The 24,234-nt window shown below is 60.2% G+C and overlaps 1 protein-coding gene across 8 annotated transcripts; it reads right to left on the bottom strand.

The window, feature by feature from the left end:
- Positions 1-512: 512 nt before the first annotated feature.
- On the bottom strand, positions 513-21,365 carry ADAMTS10 (ADAM metallopeptidase with thrombospondin type 1 motif 10). Of its 8 annotated transcripts, XM_023645539.2 has the most exons (26): positions 19,824-20,030; positions 17,495-17,605; positions 16,055-16,240; positions 15,491-15,837; positions 14,973-15,129; positions 13,789-14,006; positions 12,276-12,359; positions 12,036-12,181; positions 11,606-11,649; positions 11,352-11,457; positions 11,119-11,265; positions 10,792-10,933; positions 7,787-7,894; positions 7,219-7,364; positions 7,061-7,124; positions 5,991-6,093; positions 5,593-5,726; positions 5,383-5,506; positions 4,369-4,449; positions 4,120-4,283; positions 3,901-4,027; positions 3,677-3,806; positions 3,111-3,315; positions 2,675-2,851; positions 2,433-2,592; positions 513-1,274 (listed from the first exon to the last, which is right to left on the bottom strand). In XM_023645539.2, the coding sequence occupies exons 3-26, from the start codon at positions 16,140-16,142 to the stop codon at positions 1,165-1,167; spliced, it is 3,312 nt and encodes a 1,103-aa protein (XP_023501307.1). In that variant the 5' UTR covers positions 16,143-16,240; positions 17,495-17,605; positions 19,824-20,030; the 3' UTR covers positions 513-1,164. The 8 variants fall into 8 exon arrangements, with proteins under 8 accessions (XP_023501307.1, XP_023501304.1, XP_023501303.1 ...); XM_023645536.2 differs by lacking the exon at positions 19,824-20,030 and adding an exon at positions 21,156-21,365 and having other exon boundaries at positions 5,593-6,093; XM_023645535.2 differs by having other exon boundaries at positions 5,593-6,093.
- Positions 21,366-24,234: the final 2,869 nt, after the last annotated feature.

Below are 24,234 nucleotides of genomic sequence, written 5' to 3'. Positions count from 1 at the left end.
GCTCCCTTGGCTGGCCTGGTGCGTGCAAGCCTCAGCAATGCCTCCAGGCACTGAGTGAATAAGCAGGCGGGAGGACCCCCGGCCTTGTTGGGGGTATCCAGGAGGCTTCTGGGAGGAGGCGACGTTTGTGCTGAGACTGCAGGGTGAGTTGCAGTTAACCAGGTGAAGCGGGGAGGGGAGGGTACACTGGCAGAGGAAACTGCTCTAGCCAAGACCCCAAGATGGGAAGATGGCGGGGACAGCGAGGGACTTCCAAGAAGCCAGTGCGGCCAGAGCGGCCGCAGTGATGGGGAGTGTGGTGGCCACGACAGCGGCTGCCAGACCCTGTGGCTTCAAGAGCCTCCGTGAGAAGCTGTATATTTATCCTAAAATCACTGGGCTCTAGTCTGTGTTGGTAAAACTCCCCTTCGGGCTGCTAGGGACGATCTGTGAGGGACTGTGGCCACGTCCAGGCCGGGGCAGGGGCCGAAAGTGACCAGACGCACTGACACGTACACCCCTGCGCAGAAATCTACACAAGACAGGACTTTATTGATGGAGGGCTTCCTGGCGAGGGGTGTGGGCCCCAGGGCAGGGCCTGTAGCACCATGATGAGGACGGCCTGGATGTTGGGGTCCCCCTGGGGCAGGCAGGGCAGAGGGTGGGGTGGATCTTCCCAGCTCTGCCTCACCTCTGTAGCTGGTCTGCTCAGGGGGAGGGTGGCAGGGAGCTGGTGCTAACCCCCTCCCCCATAACGGACATAGACCCCCCCCAACGCCCCCCCCCCCCCAGCTCAGAGTGGAGGGATAGGGCAGTGCTAGGGCGGGGGGCAGGGCACCGACTGACCCCCCTCCCCACCCCCACTCTTCACAGTACATATTCCGATCAAAGGTGGGGAGGCGTGTCGGGGGCTCCCTAGGGATGGGTGAAAAGGGTGCTAAGGCGAACGGTTGTGGACTCCTTAAACCCACCCTGGAGGGGGTCTCATTATGAACTGGGAGAGGGGCAGAGGAGGGGCCCTGGGGGTGGCCAGAGGCCCTGCAGGGGTTCCCAATAAATAACTTCCGGCTTCATCTCACCCTCCCCTCCCAGCCCCCACCCCCTCGGGCTCCTTCAGGCCAGGGACCACCCCCCCTCCCCGCCCCCAGCCGGCGCCCAGCTGTGGCTCCGGGGGCCGCGCGCCCCCTAGCGGCCCTGGCAGGTTTTGCAGCACATCTGGCGGAAGTAGGCTCGGCTGCAGAACTGAAATTTGAGCACCAGGGGGCAGTAGGCGACCTTGTTCACATCCTTGCATTCTGGAGGGGGCGGGAGAAGAGGGTGGGGGGATCAGGTGTCAGCGTCCCTCCCCTGCAGGGGCGCGTCTCTGCCCGCACAGCACTTCCTAGCTTCTCTGTGCCTCGGTTTCCTCACCTGTCAAAGGGGGCTTATCGTAGTAACTATGTCATCAGGCTGTTTGAGGATTTTGAGAGAGAGGGAACTCAGGGTCTGGGGGCTCAGACACAGTATTAAATCCCAAGAAAAATATTCGTATTCAACGATCCTTTAGATTTGTTTGGGGCTGTAACACTTGCTCATTTCCCTTTGTCATAGACTGAGGACCTTGAGCTCTGGTCCCTCCTTTTCAGGGTATTTGTGTATTTCGTGTTCATGGTAACTGACAATCTGTTCACGACCAGGACGTGGGCTCCCACCTAGTGGCCAGCGGTGTATGACCGGGCCTGGAGCTTCCTATGGATTATCTTATTCCATCTCCCTAATGTGGCACCCCCTCACGTGACCATGTTATTTACCACCCTTGACAGATGAGGAAAGGAAGGCACAGAAGTGGGAAGTGAAGGCAGTTTGGTTCCAATGCCTGGAGGAAGTAATCTATTGCTCTCTATGAAAAAAATTGACTTAGGTAGGAAAAAAGGGTATGTTTAAATCAGTGTTTCTCAAGGGGATGCGATTTTGCCTCCCCGGGGACATTTGGCCATGTCTGGAGACATTTTGCTTGTCACCACATGGGGGAGGCGTGCTCTGGCATCCAGAGGGTGGAGGCCAAGGGATGCTGGTCGACATCCTCCGAGGCACAGGGCAGCTCCCACGACACAGAATCACGTGGCCCAAAATGTCAATTGTGCCTGAGGTTGAGAAACTGATTTAAAGAAAAAATATTAGGCGAATAATGCTATAGGTGGAGGTAAACAGGGCGAAGGTGATGGAGGTGGTTGGGAGAATGACTCAAGTTTGGGCACGCAGAAGGATCAGGTAACTAAAATGCTTTCGGTATACAGTGGCACTTAATAAATGTTTGCAGGGAGGGGATGGTGAAACATGGCTTGGAGAAGACAGAGAAGGGCATTTTGGTAGTTGGAGAAGGTCTAGGGTCAATGGTCAGGACTCCCACGCTCTCCTGTGGCTTCCTCCAGACAGGGCCCTCCTGGTGCTCCGTGGCCTCCCACCCCACGTACCTTCGGGACCGTCCCCAGGGGGCGCGCTGTCGCACTTGGCCTCACATTGCTGCGTGGTGGGTGGCCGCAGCGCCTCGGCGCACTCGCGCGACGGCTGGCCGGTGTGGCTGGAGCAGCGCACGACGCGCTGCTGCTGCCCGACGCCGCAGGGCGCGGAGCACTGTGGGGAGCGGCCGCTGAGTAGCCGCAGGGCCGCCCCTCCCCCAACCCCCGCCCTCGCCCCCCAGGGCGCGCCCACCTACCTCTCCCCAATCGCCCGCCACCCAGCGAGCCGGCGGGCAGCGGCGCAAGTTGCAGCGCATGGTGGCCGGAGGCTTGGCTGCGGGCGAGCAGTGCGCGGGGGGCAGCGTGGCGCGGTGGTCTGCGCTCTTGCAAAGGACCACGCGGTGGCGGAGGCCCGGCCCGCAGCTGGGGGTGCACTGTGGTTGGAGGAGGCGGTTCACGCTCAGGGGGCGCCCCCGTCCCCGCACGCACAGGGAGTGTGGAGGATGCTGGTCCAGTGGGAAGTGAAGAGGGGCGAGCTAACCTCGGGCCAGCGGAGCGTGGTCCACTAAGGCTAGCGGGAGGGGCTCGTGACGGCGGAGAGGCGCCTCAGCGGGCACCCGACACGGGCACCCCAGCCCCTGTCGGGAGGCGCAGAGGGAGAGGGTTGGGCACGTGAGGGAAAGGGCCGCTGACCTCCGACCAGTCGAGGGCGGCCCACTCGGGCGGGCAGGCGGGGCCGTGGCAGGCCTCCAGGACCGGCGGGCGCGGCTGCGGGCACGCGCTGTCGTCCAGCGCCTTCTCCTCGGCGGCCGACACGCGGCGCTGGCACACGACCGAGCGGCTGCGCACGCCCGCATCACAGCTGCGGCTGCAGCGCGTCCAGTTCCCTACAGCCCAGCTGTGGGATGGGGGCGGAGGTCTGAGAGCACGCACGCTGACCCTGGGGCACTCACATATCCTCCACCTCCCCAACATCCAGGATCATTAGGGAAACCGGCACGGGGACGATGGGTGCTCCTGTGGGGAGCACCCTGAACCCCCAACTCGGGACATCATTACTCTGTATCCACGCCAGGGCGAGGTGACCACCTGGACTTGACTAGGGAGCATCATTGTTCTGACTCTGACTCCAGGAGAGCCCTGGCCCCACCTCGGGGAGCACTGTCACCCCAATTCTGGGAGTACTCACTCCTCTGATCTCAGCCACCTGGCCACTTCTGCCCTTGTCCCCCGGACCCTGCACCCCAGCGGGTACTCACTCGGGAGGGCAGGGCTCTGTGTTACAGGCTCGCTGTCTCTTGGGCAGCTTGCTGTGGGCGCTGCAGTGGTGGGGGGCCACGGCCGAGCTGTCCAGCTGATTGCGACACTCCACGGCCTGCACCTGGCTGCCTGGGGGCGGGCGAGAGGCCCGCTCAGCCCTGCCCAGCCCAGAAGGTCAGCCGGGTGACCAGTGCCTGCCCCCCCCGGTTCCCCCGGGCCTCACCGCCCGCACACTGGGCTGAGCACTTGGTCCAGGGCGCATAGTGCCAGGAGTAGGGGGGCAGCGCGTCGCGGGCGATGGGCGCATTGAAGCGGTAGCGGAGGGCAGGCAGCTCTGTCCGGGCCAGTACCTGGGGGGGGGGATCATCAAAGGGAAGTCAAGCTCGAGTCCCCAAAAGGATGCCAACCTTCTCCCGCCCCTTGCTCCCAGCCCTGCCGTTACCATGACGATGAGAGATGCATTAATGGGTCCCAGGGCTTCTAAGCTCTGCGTGTTGTTTGGCCCCTGTCGCAGCTGAAAGGTGGTCCCAGCCAGGGGCAGGCGGTGGGGTTGGGGGGTCCCGGGCAGCCCCTCCAGCAGCAAGGACTCCTGGTCCCCCTTCAGGGCTGGGGGACAGGACAGGGGTCAGAACTCCAGCCACACTGACACCCCTGTTGACCCCTCGTCCCCATCCCCCCACCTCCAGCTCACCCAGGTGACTGACGGAGAGGTTCAGGTCCTGGATGAAAATGTGGACGGAGCCTTTGGGGATCCAGACGACTTCCTCGTACCCTGGACAGCGGAGCTCAGATGGTGCCCACTCGGCCCGTCCCCCACACTCCCCTGCCTCCCCTATCCCTGGTCCCTGACGACAGCGGCTAACCATTACGGCCCTAAGTGCTTACAAGGACATCCCACTGCATCCCCAGCTATGGCCCTGTGATGCAGATGTGTCGTCATGCCCATTTTACAGATGACAAAACTGAGGCTCAGAGAGGCCAAGCAACTCAACCAGCTAGGAAGTGGCTGGGCTGGGATTCGAACCCAAACTTTCCTGTCTGTCTAACCACGAAAATGGGCTGACCGGCTCCCAACCCCCAACAAGCAGCAGGGCTGGGCCTGGGCAGAGGGAAGGGAGGACCATAGAGGCCCTGACCCACACAGGGTGACATGGTGGCTTCAGCAGTCAGAGTTAGGCGGCAGTGGGCTGCACTGCTTAGTCGCTGTCCACGTGTGCCCCCCATGAGCCCTGGTTTATCTGCTTGCCCCCTGAACCCCACACTTGGGCCTCACTGTGTGTTGGTCCCATGAGCCCACCTTCCCATCCCCCACTCCCTGGGGGTCTCACTCCCTCAGCCCAAGGCTGGGAAGGGCTCAGATGTCCCCTCTCCTGGTAAGCCTTTTCCACTAGCACAGAGAATTCCTCAGCCCCCTTGGCTCACAGGCTTGGAGACTGTCCCTCCCACCCCCCCAGACCCGCTTGAGACCCCCAGGGTGGGGGAGGGGAGAGATTTAGGTGCTTAGGTTTAGGCACCAGAGCCCAAGCCAGTCCCTGACCCTGATCTGGGGCATGGCTGCGGTCCCCCCTGGAACTTTTTCTGGGGATCCCGGACATCCCACTGTGTCCCTGAGTCTGAGGAGATGCTGATCCTGGCTACTGGGCTGGGGTCAGCCCCGCCCCCAAATACCAAGTGGGGTGTGAGCGAGGGAAGCGGGGTCCCTCACCGGCCCCAGGCAGGGCTGCGCTGAAGACCCCCTCGATGGTTTCGCACGCACTGCCGTCGCCCCCGCACACCCGGCACTTGTCCTCGCGCACGTCGGAGCCCAGGACCCGGTCGCAGCCCACGTGCTGGGGAGAGCAGTGGGGGTGGGGGTGTGAGTGAGGCCCTCGCCCCGTCCCCCACGCCCTTCCCTCTCTCTGGGGGTCCCCTCTACCTTGCACTCGCCGCTGACGCAAATGTCCACCGTGTCCGGGCGGCAGGGCGTTCCATCCACCACCGCCGCTGCCCTCTCAGTGTAGAAGTTGAAGCCTTCGGCCAGGCACGTGAGGGAGCAGGCCTTCACGCCCCCTGGGGGGCCCGGCCCCATCAGAGCGAGGGCCAGGCTGCCCTGGGACTCCCTGTTCGAGGCCCAGAAGGACCGACCCCCAGACCCAAGAAGGATGGGCAGGTTGGGCAGAGGGAGTGGGAGTTCCCAGCGTCGGGTCAAGGCACCGTTGAGCCGTATCCGGGCACTCTGGCTCCTTGGGTGAGGGGAGGGCTCAGGGCCGACCCCACCATGCTGTATCCACTTGCTGCACTCCACTGCCCCAGCCTCCTGAGTCCCCCACTCACCTCCTCGGTACGTCTTCCACGTGTAGAATTTTCCACGGAACGGGACGCTGTCAAATTCGGAACATTGCATTTCCCTGAAGTCCTGGGAGCCTGGGGGACAGTCCTGGGGGTACCGGAGGGGAGATGGGGGGAGATCAGGGTTGGAAGGAAGGAGCTGGGGCAGAGGCCCAGGGTGCAGAACAAATTATCAGAATAGGGATGGGTTGGAGGAGTGAGGCTGGAGGCAGGAGGCCAGGGAGGAGGCTGTGAACGTCCAGATGAGACTGGACGGTGGCCAGACCTACATCCAGGCAGAGGGCCGGAGGACAGGTGCATCTGAGACGGGACTAGGGCATGCTGGGGATGGTGCCTGGGTTTCTGGTCTCAGACCGTGGGGCCCTTCTTGAGAGAGAGGGCCTAGAAAGGAGCGGGGTCCACTGTGCGAGGGGCATGTGGACCCTGGGAGGCAGGAGCCCCCCCAAGATGGGGGCTGGGAAGACCACCCCTCGCTCAGAAGTCCTCCCCCTTCTCTGAGCACCCCCCACTGCAGTAGCCTCTCGTGCTTATAAGACCCGTTTACACCCAGGACTCCGCCGTGGGGAACCCCAACATTTCAAAAAGGAGCAGCAAAGAAGCTGAGAAGAGGAACAGAAGGCGCAGCCTGAGAGAGGCTGGTGATGCAGGCGAGGCGGGAGTTTTGGACAGGAGGCGGTGGTCACCGGCGGAGGACAAAAACGTGGCCACTGGGTCTGGTGGCAGGGAGCGGGGCTCCTTGGCGAAATTGGGCTGTGAAGGGAGGGGGCGGGGTGCCCTATAGCTGGAGGGGGTTGTGGGGGTCAAGCAATTATTTCCAGGTGGGAGACACCTGCAGAAAGGGAGGGAGCCAGGTCCCGAGGGGGGGGGGCGAGAGGGAGGAGGCGGGACCGGGGGCCCAGCGGCAGGTGGGGGTGGGGAGGCGTAGGGAGGGCAGGGAGGGGAGGCGGTGGCCGCTGCAGATTCCTGAGATCCGGCGCAGGCTCGGTGGTGGTGCGCCTCTCTTCCGAGGACAGGAGGGGCCGAGGGTACCGGCTCGGGGTCCTGGGGGAACTCACATCAGTGTTGCAGGAGCGGTGCCGCCGCCTTTCGCCCAGGCAGTACTTGCCCCCGATGGTTGGCCTGGAGGGGGTGGGAGCACAGGAGAGAGATGGGGCAGGAGGAACAGGGGGCCGGGGCCGCTCCACTCTCCTTGCAGGGAGTCCTGAGGGCTGACCTGGGACTGTCACAGTGACGGCTGGAAGAGGACACGCCACCGCCGCACGTCCGGCTGCAGTCGCCCCACGGGGTCCACGGGCCCCAGGCCCCATCCACGCCCTCGGGCCGCGACCCGAAGGGGACGCACACCCGCTTATAACACCACTGCGGGGAGGATGGGGAGGGGTGAGTCAGGCTCCGCGGACTCGAAGCGCCCCTTCCTGGCCCCCTCTACCTCCCCCAGCTGGAGGTTTCAGCCCCTTGGGATGAGGCGGAAGGAGGTGGGGTCTGAGGCCTGGGATGCAGTCAAGTAACATAGAGGCGTGGTCAGGGAGCGAGATGCCGCCTAAGAAGGGGCGTGGCTTAAGCATAGGGTCACGAACAAGGGTGAAGCCAGCGCGAGGACAAGCGTGCGGGGCGTGGCTTGAGACGGGGAGGGGGTGCGGCCTCAGCCCAGCGAGACACACGGGGCGGGGCCTGCGGGCAGGAGGCGTGGCCAGAACCGCCCGGAGAACGCGAGGCAGCACGGGTGGGCGTGGCTCAAGGGCAGGGGGCGGGGCCCAGCTGCGGGCCCGGCCGGCGCTCACCCCCTTGTCGATGGTGTGTGTCTGGCACAGCGTGCCCTCGGCGGCCGGGATGCTGTTGGTGATGCACCGGTTGCTCTTGCTCAGACACCACAGCTCGCTGCAGACCTCCTGCGGGCCGAGGCGCCCGCTCAGGCTCGCCCTCCTCCCTCCTCCCTCGGGCAGCCCTCCCGGCTCGGGAGAACCCAGGCGACCTGCTCACCGCCGGCTTGGCAGTGGGGCCCCAGCACGCCTTTTCTGGGTCTCAAATGAGTCTTCTTGGTTCCCCTTGCTGGGCATGCCCTGGGACCTCTCCTCTGCTTCTAGGCTGCCCACCTACGTGTGCCATAACCTCTCTTAGGCATTATCCCTATTTTATCGAGAGAAAGCGAAGGCTCAGAGGGATAAGGTCACTAGCTAGAGGTCACACAGCTACTATGGGGCAGCCAGGATTCTAACCCAGACCTTTGATCACACAGTCTGTGATCTAATCCTTCTGCGGTTCAGCCCCTCGGGCCTCCTGAGTTTCTAGAAGGAAATTTGAGACCTGCTGAGGCCTGAAGATGAAGGATTCTGGAGTTCTTTTTAGGATGGGCAAAGCAGCCCACGTTGGAACAGCGGTTCTGAAAAGTCGGGCCTGGAAGATGGCTAAGGTTAAGGCCTTCACGTTTAATTTTTTCCAGCTGGTGATTTCCTTGTCCCCCCCCCCCCCCCCCCCCCCCACCTAAGCTGGGGAAACTCCCAAAGCTTTTAGTCGATGGAAGGTTGGGAGGGGACAAGGCCAGGCTGGGTCCGTGTGGGACGTTTCTTTACTTCCCCCAGTGAAATGTCAGCCCACTTTCTTCCTGTCTGAAGACAGCTTGGGCTGGCCCAGGCCCTGGGAACAAGTCCTGTCCATGGCAGGAAGCTGGGCCAGTCCTAGGGAGTCAACCTGACCCTTTAAGTTCAGGTTAATATCCCTGAACAAGCCCCATGGGGTTCACGTGTGGCCAAATCTGGCCCTGGAGCCCCAGGCTGTTCCCTCTGAGAAATGGAGATCCTTCTGTCCCCTTTTCATAAAATCGCGTGTCATCTCCTCTTTGAACCTAATCCTTCCAAGTTTTGAAGATTTGGGATTGGACCCATCAATGGCCATAGGAAGGGACTTCTCCTGAGTCAGCCTTTGAGAAACACCTGCATACACACGAGAAACTGGGAGGGTTGTTCTCAAATCCACTCCCTCAGATGTCTTCCAGAGTCCCTGCCCTCTGCCCCTTCAGAGGACACTTCTCAGCTAAAAGCTCAGCCAGATTTTCTGGCTTCCCTTGGCTTGTGTCCTCCTGGCCATTTATAAAAATATCACCGGCCAGATCCCACTTCTGACACCTCTTCAAAGAGCTGCCTCTTCCAGCCCTGCTTTTCCTCCCCTCCCCGAGGAGGCACTGTGGTGCATGTGAATGAGTTCTGGCCACTCTGGGAGCCTTGAGCTCTGCCACTGACTTGCAACGCATTTCCTCTCTCTGGATCTCAGTGTCCTCATCTACAAGATGGGCCTTGCCTCCATACAAAGCGAGAGGCATGACGGAGTAGATATTTAAGGGCATGCATAAATGCCCTGTTCTTGAGGAAAAAGGACCACAGCTATCTCTGGACCAGGAACTAGGGCCAGCTCCTTACACATATTGACCGATTGACATGTAGTCAATAATCCCCCCCTTTGCCAGGAGGGCCGGGAAGATGTTCCTTGGAGAAATAAAAGGAAGAATCAATTCAACATACATCCAGCACTGGTCCATGCTTGACATTCTGACCCTTCCCCCACCCCTTTATAAAATGTGGAGTCCGAGAAAGATCTGGATTCTAATCCCAGCTCTGCCATGTTCTCAAATCGTGACTTTGGGCAAGGTATGCTCCTCATGCCTCAGTCCTTTCATCTGTAACGTGGGGAGAATAGGCTTGTCGGGTGTTTAAATGAGATGATACATGTCACGTACTTAGCACGTAGTGAGTGTTCAGTAAATGTCGGCCATCGTCATCATTGTTAGGATACCTGGGGCACACCGGTTGTTCAAGGGTAGCTTCAGAATTCTTTAGAAATTTGTTAGAGGGCACTGTGGTTACCAGCCAAGTTAGGGTAAGGGGGGTAAGAGTGGGATGTCAATTAAATATAAGCCGATCCAGGGTTTGTCTCCTTGTCTTGCACTGGAATGAAGTAAGGGCATTTTAACAGCTGCCTGCTCTCTGTTTTGAGTTAACTTGGCATTAGCTCGCACATGATCGTCCCAACTCTGACCTTTTGAGTCTTGAGGGCGTGGAGGATCGGACCAGGTCTGGGCTACTAGAGCTGAGGCTGTGAGGAGGTGGGGAGTGTGTTTAGGGCACTGGGGGAGGCGGGCAGTGGAGGTGCAGACCCCAGCTGAGCCAGTGGCCGCTGGTGGCTCTGAAGCAGGGAGCCAGCAGGCCTCCAGCTCTGGACGGAGGACCCCGGTTCACTTCTCTATGCATGGATGGGGCTTTGCGAGCCGAGTTTAAATCTCTGGAAGGAGTGGGGAGGGGTCAGGAGGCTCAGAGCTCGTCCAGCCAAGGATTGGGGCCAGGAGAGCTCGTGAACCAGTCGGTGGGGGATGCAAGGAGTGAAGACAGGGCACCCCTGGAAGGCTCTGTCCCGTTTTTCTGCCAAGTGGGGAAAATGGTTCATTCTCAGGGAAACTATTTCCACCAAGTCTGGATGTCTGGCCCAGGGAGGGGTCTTGGGACAGCAAAAGGTGGCCTCGCAGGCTGTGCCCAGCCCAGCCCCAAGTTGGAGCGGTGACCCGGGAGACCCCGTTCTTGTTCCCAATCACTGTCTGGTTGCTTGTGACATTGACCCCATGCACTTCTGTTCCGCCAGCCCCCACGGGGGCTCAACCCCCTTCCTGGCTCTCCCACTGCCACTGCCCGGGGGGGGGGGGATGGGGTGCCCATGTGGAGTTTCCCACTCCCTGTGACCAGCCCCCGGTGGTCGCGGCCCCCTCCCCTCCCAGGAAGGAAAGCAGGAAGTCTCTCTCTACCCCGTATTTACACTGACGCGATTTGACTCCATGCTGGAAGCGGCACTGCTCGTCGGCGTCGTAGGCCTGGCCGGGCGCCACCGTTGGGTACACGAAGTCCTGTCTGGGGGGCCGGTTGTTCAGGCAGAGCCCCAGGCCTGAGCTGTGGTGAGAAGAAAGCAGCTGTCAGGCTGGGGGGCTGCAGGCCAAAAGCTCAGGGGTCCCAGCTGGGTGGGAGCTCCGGGGGGGCAGCCCTGTAGGTGATGGGGCCCTTCTCAGAGGCAGTTCCGATTTCCAGAGGCCCCCACCCCCAAAGTGAGTGGACAGGTCAGGCAGGGACATCCTCACTCCAGAAAGCTGGTGATGTAGTCGCGGCTGCAGGATGACCACACGAACGGGTTGGTCTTCATGGTGATGTGGGCGGCCATGAGCTTCGCCGGGTCCTGGCCACGGGCCCCGCAGCTGTTCCCCACGCCGTCGTGGTTCATGCCAAACCTGGGGAAGACGGTGTCGGCTCTGCCGGGTGCCAGGGGACCTGCTCAGCCCCTCCCGTCCTCCCCGTCCTGTGCCCCTGGCCTCACGTGTGTCCGATCTCATGGGCGATGGTGAATGCCGTGGCCAGGCCAATGTCCTCGTTGATGCTGCAACTTCTCTCCCGCTCGCACATCCCGCCCACGGGGGCCAAGCCTGGGAAACGGGCACGTGGGGTGGGGCTGGGGGCTCAGGGCTGTGCCGGCTGTCCCTGTCCACCCTGCCAGGTCTCCCCCACCACCAGGGCCAGGGTCACCCAGCCCACTGCCTTCACAGGTGCCTGAAACCTCCAGGGTGCGGGTACCTAGTGTGCCACAAGGTTTGTTCTTGTAGATGCAGATGTCATAGCTGTGGAAGGAGAGGGGGACAGTGAGGGGGCTGGGCTGCCTCCCTCAGCCCTGCGGATGCCACCGTGCCCATCTCTGGGGGCTGAGCTCTGCCTGGGAGGCGCTGTCTGCCTCTCACCTGAGCCTCATGCTCTGCTCCCAGCTGGCCTGGGTGCATGAGTGACGGACTGACTGAATGAAGGTAAGAGTGAGTGAATGAGTGCGTCCGTGCCCAAAGGGCCAACACTTGCCTCCCCATATTCTCCAGTTCCCAGTAGCCCCTCCCCATCCCTGCAACCCAAGGGGGCGACTGAATAGTTCTAGCATCTTGCATCTCCCAGCAGAAGTGATCCCCTGCTTGGACCCGGATGGTCCCCTGGACCCCATGTTCCCCCGCCCACCCCTCACCGCGTGATGAGCACCGCTGTATCATGGTTGGCCACGCCGTTCTCTGGAATGGCGTTGCCATGGCCGCTGCGGTTCACGATGGATTTCTGCCACTTACAGAAGCTGTCCAGGGACTTCCCGGCATGGTGGGTGATCTCCAAGGTGGGCTGAGGATGGGGAGAGTGAGGTGCATGGGCGCCGGCCCCCCATGGGGAGGGCAGGCAGCACGGGTGTTCAGGGGGAGGAGCGGGGCCCCCGCACCTGGTCCTCTGTGAGCAGGATGAGGCGTGTCACCAGGATATTAACGATGTTGCCCAGACTTGAGTCCTGGAAAAGTTTGGCAACCTGACCTCCAAGAAACAAGAGAGACCGAGTCTTAAGAGGGGCCCAGGACAGAAAACGAAAGCCAAAATAATGACAATAGCTTGTTTTCATCACCGCCTACTGTGTGCCAGGACTCACACTAAGCCTACTGTGTACATCTTTGCATGAGTAGGTACTATTATCACTCCCATTTTACAGATGGGCAACCTGGTGCACAGAGATGCACAGAGAGCTGAGGACACGGAGCTTGGAGGTGCCATAAGTGGGATTCAAGTCCTGTAAGCCTGCCTGCAAAGCTCTGGTTGCTTACCAGTACATTTCTTTCTGAACCACGCCCGTTCGGCTTGTCTACTTGTCCTCCATCCCTCTCTGCTCATCATCCCACCCCCGCTGCCTCTGCCCAGAGGTGGCCTGAGGGATGTGTGCATCTGGCCTCACTCCATGGCTGTCTGAAGGTACCAATTTGGCCACCACAGGAAGGTCAAACCGTGGGGGCAGGAAGCTCTGGAGACAGTGGTCTGAGGGGAGGAGGAAGTGGCCCAAGGGTGAGTGGGCACAGATGATGGAGGCCACTCCGTGCAATGATCTTGGAGTCCTGGACCATCACTGACATATGCGGAAATCTCTAGAAACCCAGGCAGGTTGTAGGACTCCTTCAAAGCCCAGCGGAGGGAGGCAGGGCCGGGCCAGAACATGGTGGTATCAGAGCCGATGTTATGTCAACATACTGGGCCATCTGTCTGTCTGCTAGACTTTTTCTCTTCCCTTTTTGCTTCAGTGAAACAAGGGCGCCCCTCATCAAGCCAGGTGCTCTATCTGGCTTCCCTCCCACCGAGTCTTGCCCTCTGCAGTAGATACTATTATAACCCCATCTTACAGAGGTGGAAACCGAGGCTCGGAGAGGTCCAGAGTCTTGATCAGGACCTAGCGTGGCCATTGAGTATACGTGAGTGTGGGTCAGTGTGGTCAGCCCGCATGAATTTATAGGCAGGTGCTTGAGCGAGAACTCTGCATGAGTCCCGATGTGTGCCCATGTGTGTACCGCTAACCTCAACAAGTACCTGCAAGCCGCGGGTTTATTTTTCAACAGCAAACAATTACGTGGCGCCTACCCTGAGCCATGCGCTGTCTAAGTGCTTTATCAATTCACTATGTCCACCTTTGCCCTATTATACCCATTTTACAGATGGGTCGACCAAGGCAGAGAGGTGGAGTAACCTGCCCAAGGGCGCACAGCTAAAAAGGGGCAGATGCTCCTAGCCACTGTGCTAGGCTACTTCTCATTCCTCATCACGGACAGCCCTCCTTTCTCACCCTGTCCCCGCTCCCTTCTGTTTCTCTGGCCTCAGGTCAGGGACTGGGGCTGGGATGGTGACATCTGCTTTCCTGACATCTGGAGGCTGGCTCCAGGTTCTCAGGGCTCCCTGCCCAGGGAGGGGGAGGCACTTACAATGTTCATGATGGCCAGCACGTACTGCTCCACGTCTCGGCGCCCATGGTAGGCTACCATCATCTTGTCAGCCACCACCAGGGTCTCCACGTAGCGCTCTCGGCTGACCGAGCGCTTCAGGCCTGGCTGGCCGCGCTCTGTCTCATTGCCCAGGGGCCTGGCGGGCGGCGGCTTCAGGGTGCGCAGCCACCACGGCCGCCCCTTCCACGGTTTCTCGTCTGGGTGGACAATTTCTGGTCATCCCGCTGCTTGCATTTATTGGCCAATTCCTGTCTGAGGGTCTATCTGGCTGTCAAACGCTCGTTCTTTTGCTCCTGGGTATCCTGGTTCTATGGATGTTCCATTACCCAGATGTCTGGTTCTACAATGACATGGCTGCTCCATCGCCAAACCGGTTGGTTGAACAGTTGCCTAGCGTCCCACGACCATCAGCAAAACTGCACAACCTCCTGACACGTATGGGTGTGGCAGCCTGCCTCACTGCTGGAACCGTGTGTTGTGCAACTTCTTGGCCTCCGACTGTGCCACTTTGTAACCAATGCACTACCCACTTGTGTGTCTTACCACCTTGACCATCCCACTGACCACCCAACTGGGACGCCATCCACTTTTCTGCCTGTACAACTGACTGCGGTTGTATGTCTGCCATTGCGTCCTATTCTCAGACTCCCGGATTACGTCACTCGGTGTTCCACATTGCCACCACCCAGCGATCCAATTTTCCAGCTGTGACCATGCTGGTAAATATTTTGCTGTTGTCTAGCTTTCTGACTCTCCCACCTCCTAAATGTACGATCACACAGCTGTCTTCCTGCAACAGGTTCTGAATGGTGGGCGAGATCTTCTTCTGTCTGGTGTTCTCACTGTGCAACTGCGTGAGTGTCTGCTACAACCACCCTGCTGTGTTAACTGTCCAATCAGACGGTAATCCTGGAGAGGGATGGTTTTACACCTGAGCATCTGTCTGGCTGTCCAGCTGCCTGTCTCGCTCACTGTTGGACCATCGGACTATGGCAATGATGGATGGGCCCTTCCACCACCTTACTGCCCTGCTGTCTGACTGTGTGCCATTCCTCTCTGCACATAGCTGCCTGCTGACCTGGCTGGAGAGACACTGCTGCCTACCTCTGCCTTGAGGCAAAGCCGTGTAGCCCCTGTGTCCATCCCCAGACAGACAGATATACCTCTCACTCCACAGGCTGTGTCCAGGTGGGGGTGACGCAGGGAGGAACGTTTGTACACCACATGGGGGCCACTCTCCTCTGGGCCCCGGGCCCCCTTGTGCCCACTTTGCAGGGGCTCGATCAAGTATTCTTCCTCATCTGCCACAATCAGGCCATGCTGAGGGATAGAGAGCAAGACTGAGGGTTCAGATCAGGTCCTGGTTCTTAGGATCCCTGATACCCTACCTCTCTTTATGATTTCATTCTTCCTATCTTACTGGGTTTCTGCTGTTATTTCTTTTCTAATCTCTTGAGACAGATGTCCACCTCATTCATTTTCAGCCTTACGTAAGGCTACACATTTTCCTCTAAGTACTGCTTTGGCTGCATCCTAGAAAATATTAAATAGCTCAAAATACTTCAAAAATTTCCACTATGATTCCCTCTCTGACTTATATTTACAAGTGTTTTTTTTTGTTGTTGTTAAACTCCTAAACTTGTGGGCGCTTCTCCCCTGCTTCCCAGAACCCTCTGCTCACCAGGCCCCCACAGGTGCTGATGGCCACATGGGAGCTGCTGGCCTGGCCCTGCAGGTGGCCAGCGTAGAGGCAGTGGGCCCGGGCGGCCCTCTGCCAGGCCAGGCCCTCTCGAGTCCAGTACTCCACGGAGACATGCCCTGCCAGAAGGCGGGGGCTGCGGGTCAGGTTCAGCAGGAAGTGGGTGCTGGGTGCAGCCACCTTGTAGAAGAGGCGGGACTCTGCCGTGGGCCCAGTACCCCGACGCTGCCTCCGGGGGGCCGGGGGCGAGAAGGCCAGCAGTGCCCCATTGTGGTCCACTCGGGTGGGGAAGGTGATCTCATAGCTCTCCAGACTGGACAGGAACTCATCTGTGGGCGAGGGTCGGAGGCCTGGGGTGGGCCCTGGGAATGACCCACCTGTGTCCTTGCTGGTCTCACTGGCCTCTGGGTCCAGGTCACTGGCTGCAAGCCTCCAGCCTCACTGACCCCAGGACCGCCCCCAGCCCCCATCACCACCATCCCAGCCCCACTGACCCCTCCTCAGCACCTTGCTCCCTCCCCATTACCGCCCCTGGCCCACTGCTACCTTGAGACCGGAAGGCGTGCGTGACCTCGAACATGAGGCCCAGCCCCAGGGTGAGGGCCCAGCGGAGGATCTGGCAGGCGGAAGCCATAGAGGCCACGTGTCCACATGTCTCTCCCCGGCCCTGGCTGCCGGCAGCCCCCACAGCGCCGCCTTCCCGTTCACAGCCTGGGCAGCATCACCGGGCTCCTGGGAGCGGGGAGCTGGGTCAGGGGGCACCTGGTCCTGCCGCCCAGCATAGCCAGCACCAAGGTCCCTCGCCAGGCTGACGGGGGGACCTGAAGCCCCTCACCTGCACCCCTGAGGATGCCCAAGGCATTTCTCGCGGTTTGAGGATTCTGAACTCATTTCCTTAAGTCAGTAGCCCCCCTGCCCGCCCCCATCCTCCCTCCACTCTTAGGACAGGCAGGAACCTTGATTTTGTGAGTGCCCACTATAAGCCAGCTGCTGGATTGAGCCTTTTCACACCATTTAATTTCATTTCAGTCTTCCCGGGGGGACAGATGACAGACAAGTAAACGAACAGTCGAATGAGTGAGAGCAGTTCAGACTGTGACAGCTTCTTGAGAAGACGTGAAGGGGAGGCCCGGAAGCAGAGGTGCGAGGGACAAGAAGAAACCAGTCATGGCAAGAGACAGGGGGAGGTGCACCAGGCAGGGGAACAGCAGGAGCAAAGGCCCAGAGGCTGGGAGGAGCTTGTTGTGGGCCCAGGACCACAGAGGCCAGCACGGCCAGGGCAGGAGGGCAGCAAGAGGAGACTGGAATGGGACGTACTTGAGGCTGTGGTGGCCAGTGTGAATTTTCAAGCCAGATAAAACCCGCAGCCAGTGCTCAGTCCCCCTCCCCTTGGACCCTCCTGGGCCCTGTCTTGGGCTCCTCTGCCCTGGGCAGCATAATCACCCTGCCAGTGGCTGGAAACCTACACATCGTGGTCTCTGTCTCTGTGACCTCTCCTCCACCCTACATTTCCAGCCCGGCCCCCACACCCACTTCCTCTCCTTTCAGATTCTTCCTCCTTGAAGCTCCAGGGTCACTGGGGAGGCCTCAGTTTCTCCGGCATCTGCCCTAGGCCAGCCCGCGCCACAGACACCACTTTGGGCCACCACCCTGTGCCAAAGCCTCCTCCCCACTCCCGTCTCCGCCCTCCTCCTCCTCTTCTGTGCAATTTCCCGCTTAATCACACACTGTCTTATTTTCTTTGCAGCCTGGCCAAGTCTGAGAGTCGATCCCCAAACAGGGCAATTCAGCTCCTAAGGGACCGAGCCAGGTTTTCTCTAAGAAGCAGACTTAGAAGCTGACATTCCCCACTTTGGCTTGGACCCCTCCAGCGATGGGGAGCTCACTCCCAGACAGTGGGAGCTCACTCCCAGACAGTCTGGGGCCCAGTTGTTCCCTTCAGCTGGGCTGATATCTATCCCTTGGTTTCTTTTTTTTTTTTTTTACCTTTTGCGGGCTTTGGTCGGTGGCGTGGTGTCGGACCCCTGTGGGGATCTTTCCCGTGGCCGCTCACTGTGTGTGAGCCTCGCTGGGCCTCAGTCGCTTCTTCTTCGGAGCCTGGACAGGGAGGAAGAAAGCAGTGAGGAGGTCAGGGGTCACTGAGGAAACCCTGCCCTTCTCCCTGCTCCTGGCGAACCCCTCTTGGATTATGTTGTCCCTCTGTTCCTAGCCCCGCCTCAAAGTTCCCTCTGCCTATTCCATCCTCAGCTAGCTCTGGATTAATCCCCATCTGGTCAGGCCCCCCTGAGCCCCCTCCTGCCTTCAGCCCCCCTCCCCCGACCCCATGCCAAGGTGGCAGCATTCTCATTGCAAATGAGGCTGGACCCCCCTCCCCCAATCCTGTCTCTCTCCTCCTTCTCCGACAGCCAGGCCTGGTGCAGAATCTTCACCCCACCGTGGCTCTGGGGCTCTGGTCCTGGCGGCAGTGTCTTCTCCTTCACCCCCCACCCCCCAACGTCCTCACCACTGTCCTCTGAGGCCACGCCCCTCCTCCCAACAACCTCACAGCCCCTCTTGCGCTTCTGGCCCAGGTGGGGTGTGGGGGACAATGTGGAAGGACCCAGCACAGGGGGGTGGGGGCAGGAGGAGGGGAAGTCACCTGTGCCTGGGGTGGGGAGAGGGGTCTGGAGGGGGAGGGCACACAGGGGTCTGTCAGGGCAGGGCGGGGGGGGGGGGGGGGGTCTGGGGGGGGGTGGAGCACCAAGGACAGAGGCCCAGCCCAGGGGGCAGCTAGGAGGTGTGACCTGCCCAGGGCACTGGGGGTACCACAGCCATGTCTGGTGAGTCCAGGTGGGAGATGAGGCTTGTGAGTGGATAGGGGGCTCCAGGGCCTGAGACTGGCTGGGGGCACCCGATGCCAGCAGGGGATCTATCCTGCGACTGTGTGGGTGTAACCGAGTGTGAGCGACTGTATGTATGTATGTGACTTTGTGGGTGGTGTGTGCACTCGTGGGGCTGTGTGTGTGTGTGTGTGTGTGTACCCAAGCCTGGCCATTCCCCTCAGCCCCTCCTCCCAGAAGGCAGGAGGAGGCGGCCAGCGTGGGGGAGGGTGGCAACACTGGTGGAGGAAATGCCGCCGGGAAACAGCCCGGAAACAGAGGCTCCATCCCATCCCGGGGATCCTGGAGGGACCCGCAGCTCCACACCCAGACGTCCCGGCCTGGCCGGGGGTACAGGCCGCTGGGCCTCCCTGCAGAGGCCACAGCAGAGGCTGCCCAGGCAGAGGCCTCCTCCGGGCGCAGCACATCTGGCTGGCCGGCAGCAGGCAGACCCTGCCCGGATCGCGGAGCAGACAAAGGCCGCGCGGCCCGCAGGAGGAGGGGCCGGCGGCCAGCGGGTCCCCCCAACCAGCCGCTAATTAAAGGCCCTGAGCCCCAAGGGCTGGAGACATCCTGAGCCAGACGGCTGTGGCCTCGGTGCCACCAACTCAGGGGAAGTGGGCGGCGCCACTCTCACACCCAGACACACAAACACACACAGCGACGCGCACACACTGGGGGCGACCACACCTGTGCAGCTGGAGACCAACAATCGGACGCGGCAGACCCACAAAGCAGCCCCCTGCACTGCATGCACCGACACACTCACACACGCAGAGGCAAACACACGAGATACACAACTACACACTTCCCAGACCTGTGTGCACACACACACTCTTCCACACTCATTCCCACACATACATAGGCAACCCAGAGACAAACCCAGACACACAAACACACATCCGGGCCTACACGCACAGACACGTACACACTCATTTACTCACTCACACCAGACCAGGGGCAAACCCACAAAGTTACACAAAACCTTGACACACAACTCCGACACACTTACACAAAGGCATTTACACACTCCTTCCACTCAGACACTCCCAGAGACACATACACAGATGTCTGGAGATACGCACACACTCACTCAGACATTTACACACAGTCGAGGTACACACACATCGGCTCTCACACACACACAGACACACAACACCCCATCTGATCACACAAGCTCAAACACAGCCAGACACTCACACATGCAGACACAGAAGCAGTTACACGTACGTGGATATCCACACGCACCCCGACGCACACACACGCACACAGCAAACCGACCCAAACAGGCGCTCGTATGAACTCAGGGTTGCACACGCTTCTTGGGGACATCGCACAGCGCCACAGCCCCCACGGCCGGCCGGCCCAGCGTCCCACGGCCCCCAGCCACGCCCGGCCGCCGCACACACCCAGGGTCCCCCGGAGCCGCGCAGCCCGCGTCCCGCCCGCGCCTCTACCTGCGGCCGCGCGCCCGCCGGGCCTCGTCCGCTCTGGCGCCGTCTGCGCCCCGCGCGCAGGAAGGGAGGGAGCGAGCGCGGCGGCGTGGCCGGGGGAGGGGGCGCGGGGAAGGCACTTCCTGAGCCGCCTGCCAGGGTTATAAAAAACCCCCAAACCGCGCGCCGCCAGAACCCCGCCCGCCGCCGCCGCCGCCCGGCCTGGGCCGCGGGCTGGAGCCGGGCCAGGGACCCGGGCGCTCGGGCGGCCCCGCCCGGCCTGCGCCCCGCGCGGGGGCTGGGGCGTCACGGGGGGTGAGGATGGGGGAGGAGGGGGAATCGGACGGGAGGGGGTGCGATGGGGTGGGGGCGGGAGCGTAAGGTGGGAGGGTGGGGGGTGGGGAGGGAGGATGGGGGATGGGGAGGGAGGGTGGGGGATGGGGAGATTTGCGTGGGGGCGGGGAAGACTGAATGGAAAGCCAGGAGGAGGTGGGGGCCTGGAGGAGGTGGGGGCCTGGAGGAGGGGGCGGCATCGCGGGGTGCGGGAAGGGATGGGGCGCGAAGGGGATGGGGGAACGGGGGAGGGGTGGGGGAGGGGAGAGCCCACTCTCTTGCCAGCGTCCGCGGCATCGGCAACAGCTGTTATTTATTGAGGGCCGGTCCTCGCTCGAACAAGTATTTATTGGGCGCCTCCCGTGTGCCAGGCACGGTGCCCGGGACGGCTGAATAAGTCGCCGCGTGCCCCCGCCCTCCTGGAGCTCCCCGCTGGGGGTTCGACCTGCCCTGGGCCTGGCTGGGCCCATTTCGCAGAAGAGGCAACTGAGACCAGAGCTGAGGAGCCCTGAAAGCTCCATGGGAGCTGGGGCCCCTGTGGGTTTTGCTCCATTAACGTGGAGCCAAGGCATGGACGGAGGGTGACCCGGACAGTCAGGCCGGGGTGAGATTCGACCCAAGGGGGCCGGGTGCCTGGCCAGGGGTCGGTGTGCTAGGAGGGGGAAGGGCGGTGACCCCCCAGACTTCACCCTTCTTGGCATTTTCGTGGTCTGGCCCCCAGGGAGCTAGGCAGAGCCTGGCCTGGCCTCGCCCTTGGCCAGTCTCCGTTTCTCATCCCTAAAGGGGGGGGGAGGGGAGAGTAATAACAGGCACTAGAGGGCGGGGGGAGGGGAGAGAGGGGGGAGGGTTCATTCAAAACCAGAGATTTGCTTCCTTGACCTGAGCTTGGAATGGTAAGCCAGGACTCAGGCACACAGCAGGTACTCCATAAATACCAGCCTCCTGCTGGAGCTCCCATCCGACTGCAGCTTCGCCTCCCCCCCATCCTCCCCCAGGACCAGACCAGAGGGGCAGCCCACGCACCTGGTTGCTACCGACTGCCCTCCAGCCCCCATTTGAAGAACGAATCTAGGGAAACTGCGTCTGGCCTCTGCCGGCCTTCCCTCTGCCCTGAGCTGCGTCCGGTTGACCTCTGTCTCCATCCAAGAGGGGGCTGCCTTTGCATTCGCACTAAGGCTGCAAGCTCCCTCCTTCAGCCCAGTGGCTGGTCCAGCCCCCAGGCCTCAGTCTGGTGATGGGTGGCCACCAGACAGCACTGGGAAGGGCAGGGCTGTTTTGCCTTGTGAGCGCCTAGGCTCCACCTACCACTTACTAGCTGTAAACCTCTTATCGGTATTGTGTGAAACTGGCTCTTTGCATCCTTTCTTCCTCCCTGCCATGCCACAGCCCTGGATGTCCCTTGGGGTCTCCCTCTCCTTCTGAGGCTGGTCAGGGTGGGGCATGTGACTTGGCCCTAAGCCACACCCATGTCCCATTGCCTGGCCTCCTGGACTGATTAGAGCATGGGCATGTTGGCGCTTTTGCAGGGAATCGTGGGAAACAGACTTTTGCATCCTGAGTAGGATTTGAAGCTGAGTCTCCATCTTAGACAACAAAGAGAGGTCTCTTGTAAGAAGGAAACCACCAGGTGGTGGAGGGTAATGGCCCCCAGGGCCATCCTTGTAGCCCTGAGCAAGCTGTTCCTAAAACCCATGGCTGGGTTTTCATTTGTGCAATGTTTATTGAGCGCTATTTTGTGCCAGGTGTTGCTCCAGGTATTGGGGACAGAACCAGGAACAACAAAAATTTCATGCCCTGGAGGTCACTGTCCTGCCTCAGGACGTTTGCACTTGCTGTTCCCTTGGCCTGGAACACTTTTCACCCTATATTCCCATTGGCTGAAGTCTCATCTGAAACATCACCCCCAGAGAGGCCTGCCCTCCAACTTCAAGATTACCCCCGCACCTCCTCTGCCACTCCCTAACTCATTTATTTAACTCTTAGCACCTGACATACTCTGTGGCCTACTTATTTTTGTTGATTCTCTGGGTCTCTCACCAGAATGTCAGCTCTGAGGGAAGGGCTCTTCATCTCTGTGTGGTCCACAGCAGCATCCTGGTGCCTAGACAGGGTCTGGCACACAGTCGGTGCTCAGTATTGCATAAGTGGGGAGCTGGAGAAAGGCTCTCAATGGAGGTGGCCTTGACGTTGCATTTTGAATATTCAGAAGGAGGTGGTGGGGTGAGGGCATTCTAAGAGGAGGGCACAGCCCGTGCAAAGACTGCTAGGGCCAGGATATTCTCTTTTGACTTCAACCAGCTTGGACTGACTTAAAGTTTTTTTTTTTGGTAACTTGCAGCCTTTAGAATCCAGAGTAACGTAATGAGTTGCGCCAAGAAGATTGCAATACTCCGGTGCTGCCACAGGAGGGCGCAGCGGAATCCCATTGTGGCCCTTGGACTGTAGGAACTGGGAAAACAAGAGAGGGGCTGATGAGGGTGGCGATGATGATGATAACGATGATGATGGAGCCCTTGCTTTCAGGCATGCTTCAACTTCGCAACAGCCCTCTGAGGTGGGCGCCGTTGGCATGCCCATTTCCCAAATGAGAAAACTGAGGCACAGAGAGGCTGAGGGACTTGCTCAAGGTTGCTCAGCTCGGAGTGGCAGAACCAGGAAAGAACGATCGTGATAGAAGTCACGGGTGATCTGACCAGCCAGGGGGGCAGGCAGGTGAGCTACAGGGCTGAGGACCCCTCAGGGTGGAAAGGAGTCCCTGAGGGGCCCTGGGATCATTGCAGTGAGCGGGGGTGGGGGTGGGGTGGATCCCCTTTCCCCGAGGCTCCCCAGAGGAAGCACATTTAGGAGGAGACCTGAAGGATGAATAGGAGTTGGGCCTTTGGAGAGGCGAGGAAGGGCTTCTGACTGAGGGCACAGCATGGGCAAAGGCCTGGAGGTGGGAGAGGGAAGGGCGTCTGGTCAGTTGCCTCTGAGATTCCTCCTGTGTCTGGAGTGAGTCTTTACTCCAACTCCAGCAAGTCAGACAGACAAAGGCAATTCCTGTCTGGTCCCGCTTCTGTCTAGAATCTAAGTAGAATGATGGTTACCGGGGGCTGGCGGTGAGGGAAATGGGGAGACATTGGTCAGAGGGTCGAAACTTCCCGTTAGAAGATGAGTAAGTCCTGGGAGGTCAGGCCCAGCGTGGTGATTATAATTGACAATCCTGTATTGTGTGCTCCAACGTTGCTACGAGAATAATCCTCAGGGTTCTCACCACAAAAAAGAAATGGTAATTAGGTAACTGAGGGAGGTGTTAGCTTCAGGCTACTGGGGCGGTTTCATAATATATAAATGTATCAAGTCATCACATACAAACTTATACAATGTTCCATGTCAATTATATCTCAGTAAAGCTGGGGGAAAGGAAACAATAAAAACCCTCCAACTCTTCTGAGTGGATACAACTCAACCCTCCCACCTTCCCCCTCAGTTTCTTTTCTTTTTCTCTTTTCCTCCCCAAAGCCCCAGTACATAGTTGTATATCCTAGTTGTGGGTCCTTCTAGCTCTTCTATGTGGGATGCCACCACAGCATGGCTTGATGAGCCGGGTGTAGGTTGGTGCCCAGGATCCGAACCTGTGAACCCAGGGTGGCCGTAGCCAAGCACGCGAACTTAACCACTTGGCCACAGGGCCGGCCCCTGCCCCTCAGTTTCTAATCAGCTGGGGAGATTGCCCCCTCCCACTGCCACTGCCCACCCCCCCATTCGGGCACACACAGGCCCCCCCCCCCCCCGGCTTTGGGGACTGCTGTTGGAAACATTGCTCAACCACAGAGTGCTGGTCTGAGGGCTGGCCTCAGTTTCCCCTCTGCAGCTGGGGCAGACACCACTCAGCTGCCCGCCCCCCCACCCCCATCATCCCAGGGCTGCTGGTTTGCCTCGAGCCCAGCACTTTGTGACTTGGGTGCATGTCCAGGTGAGAGGCCGTCCTTGGGCCTTCTCCCCTCGTTCTGCCACCATGGCCGCCCCAGAAGTGTCAGGGTTGCCTGGCAGAATAAAATCCCCTTTCACCTTCAGATGAGAGAGCCCGGTGGGGCGTGTAAGACTCCTTACATCTCGCCTG

The sequence above is a fragment of the Equus caballus genome, chromosome 7 (genome assembly GCF_041296265.1).
Source record: "Equus caballus isolate H_3958 breed thoroughbred chromosome 7, TB-T2T, whole genome shotgun sequence".
NCBI lineage: Eukaryota > Metazoa > Chordata > Mammalia > Perissodactyla > Equidae > Equus > Equus caballus.
This window is presented reverse-complemented; position numbering and strand designations above follow the sequence as displayed.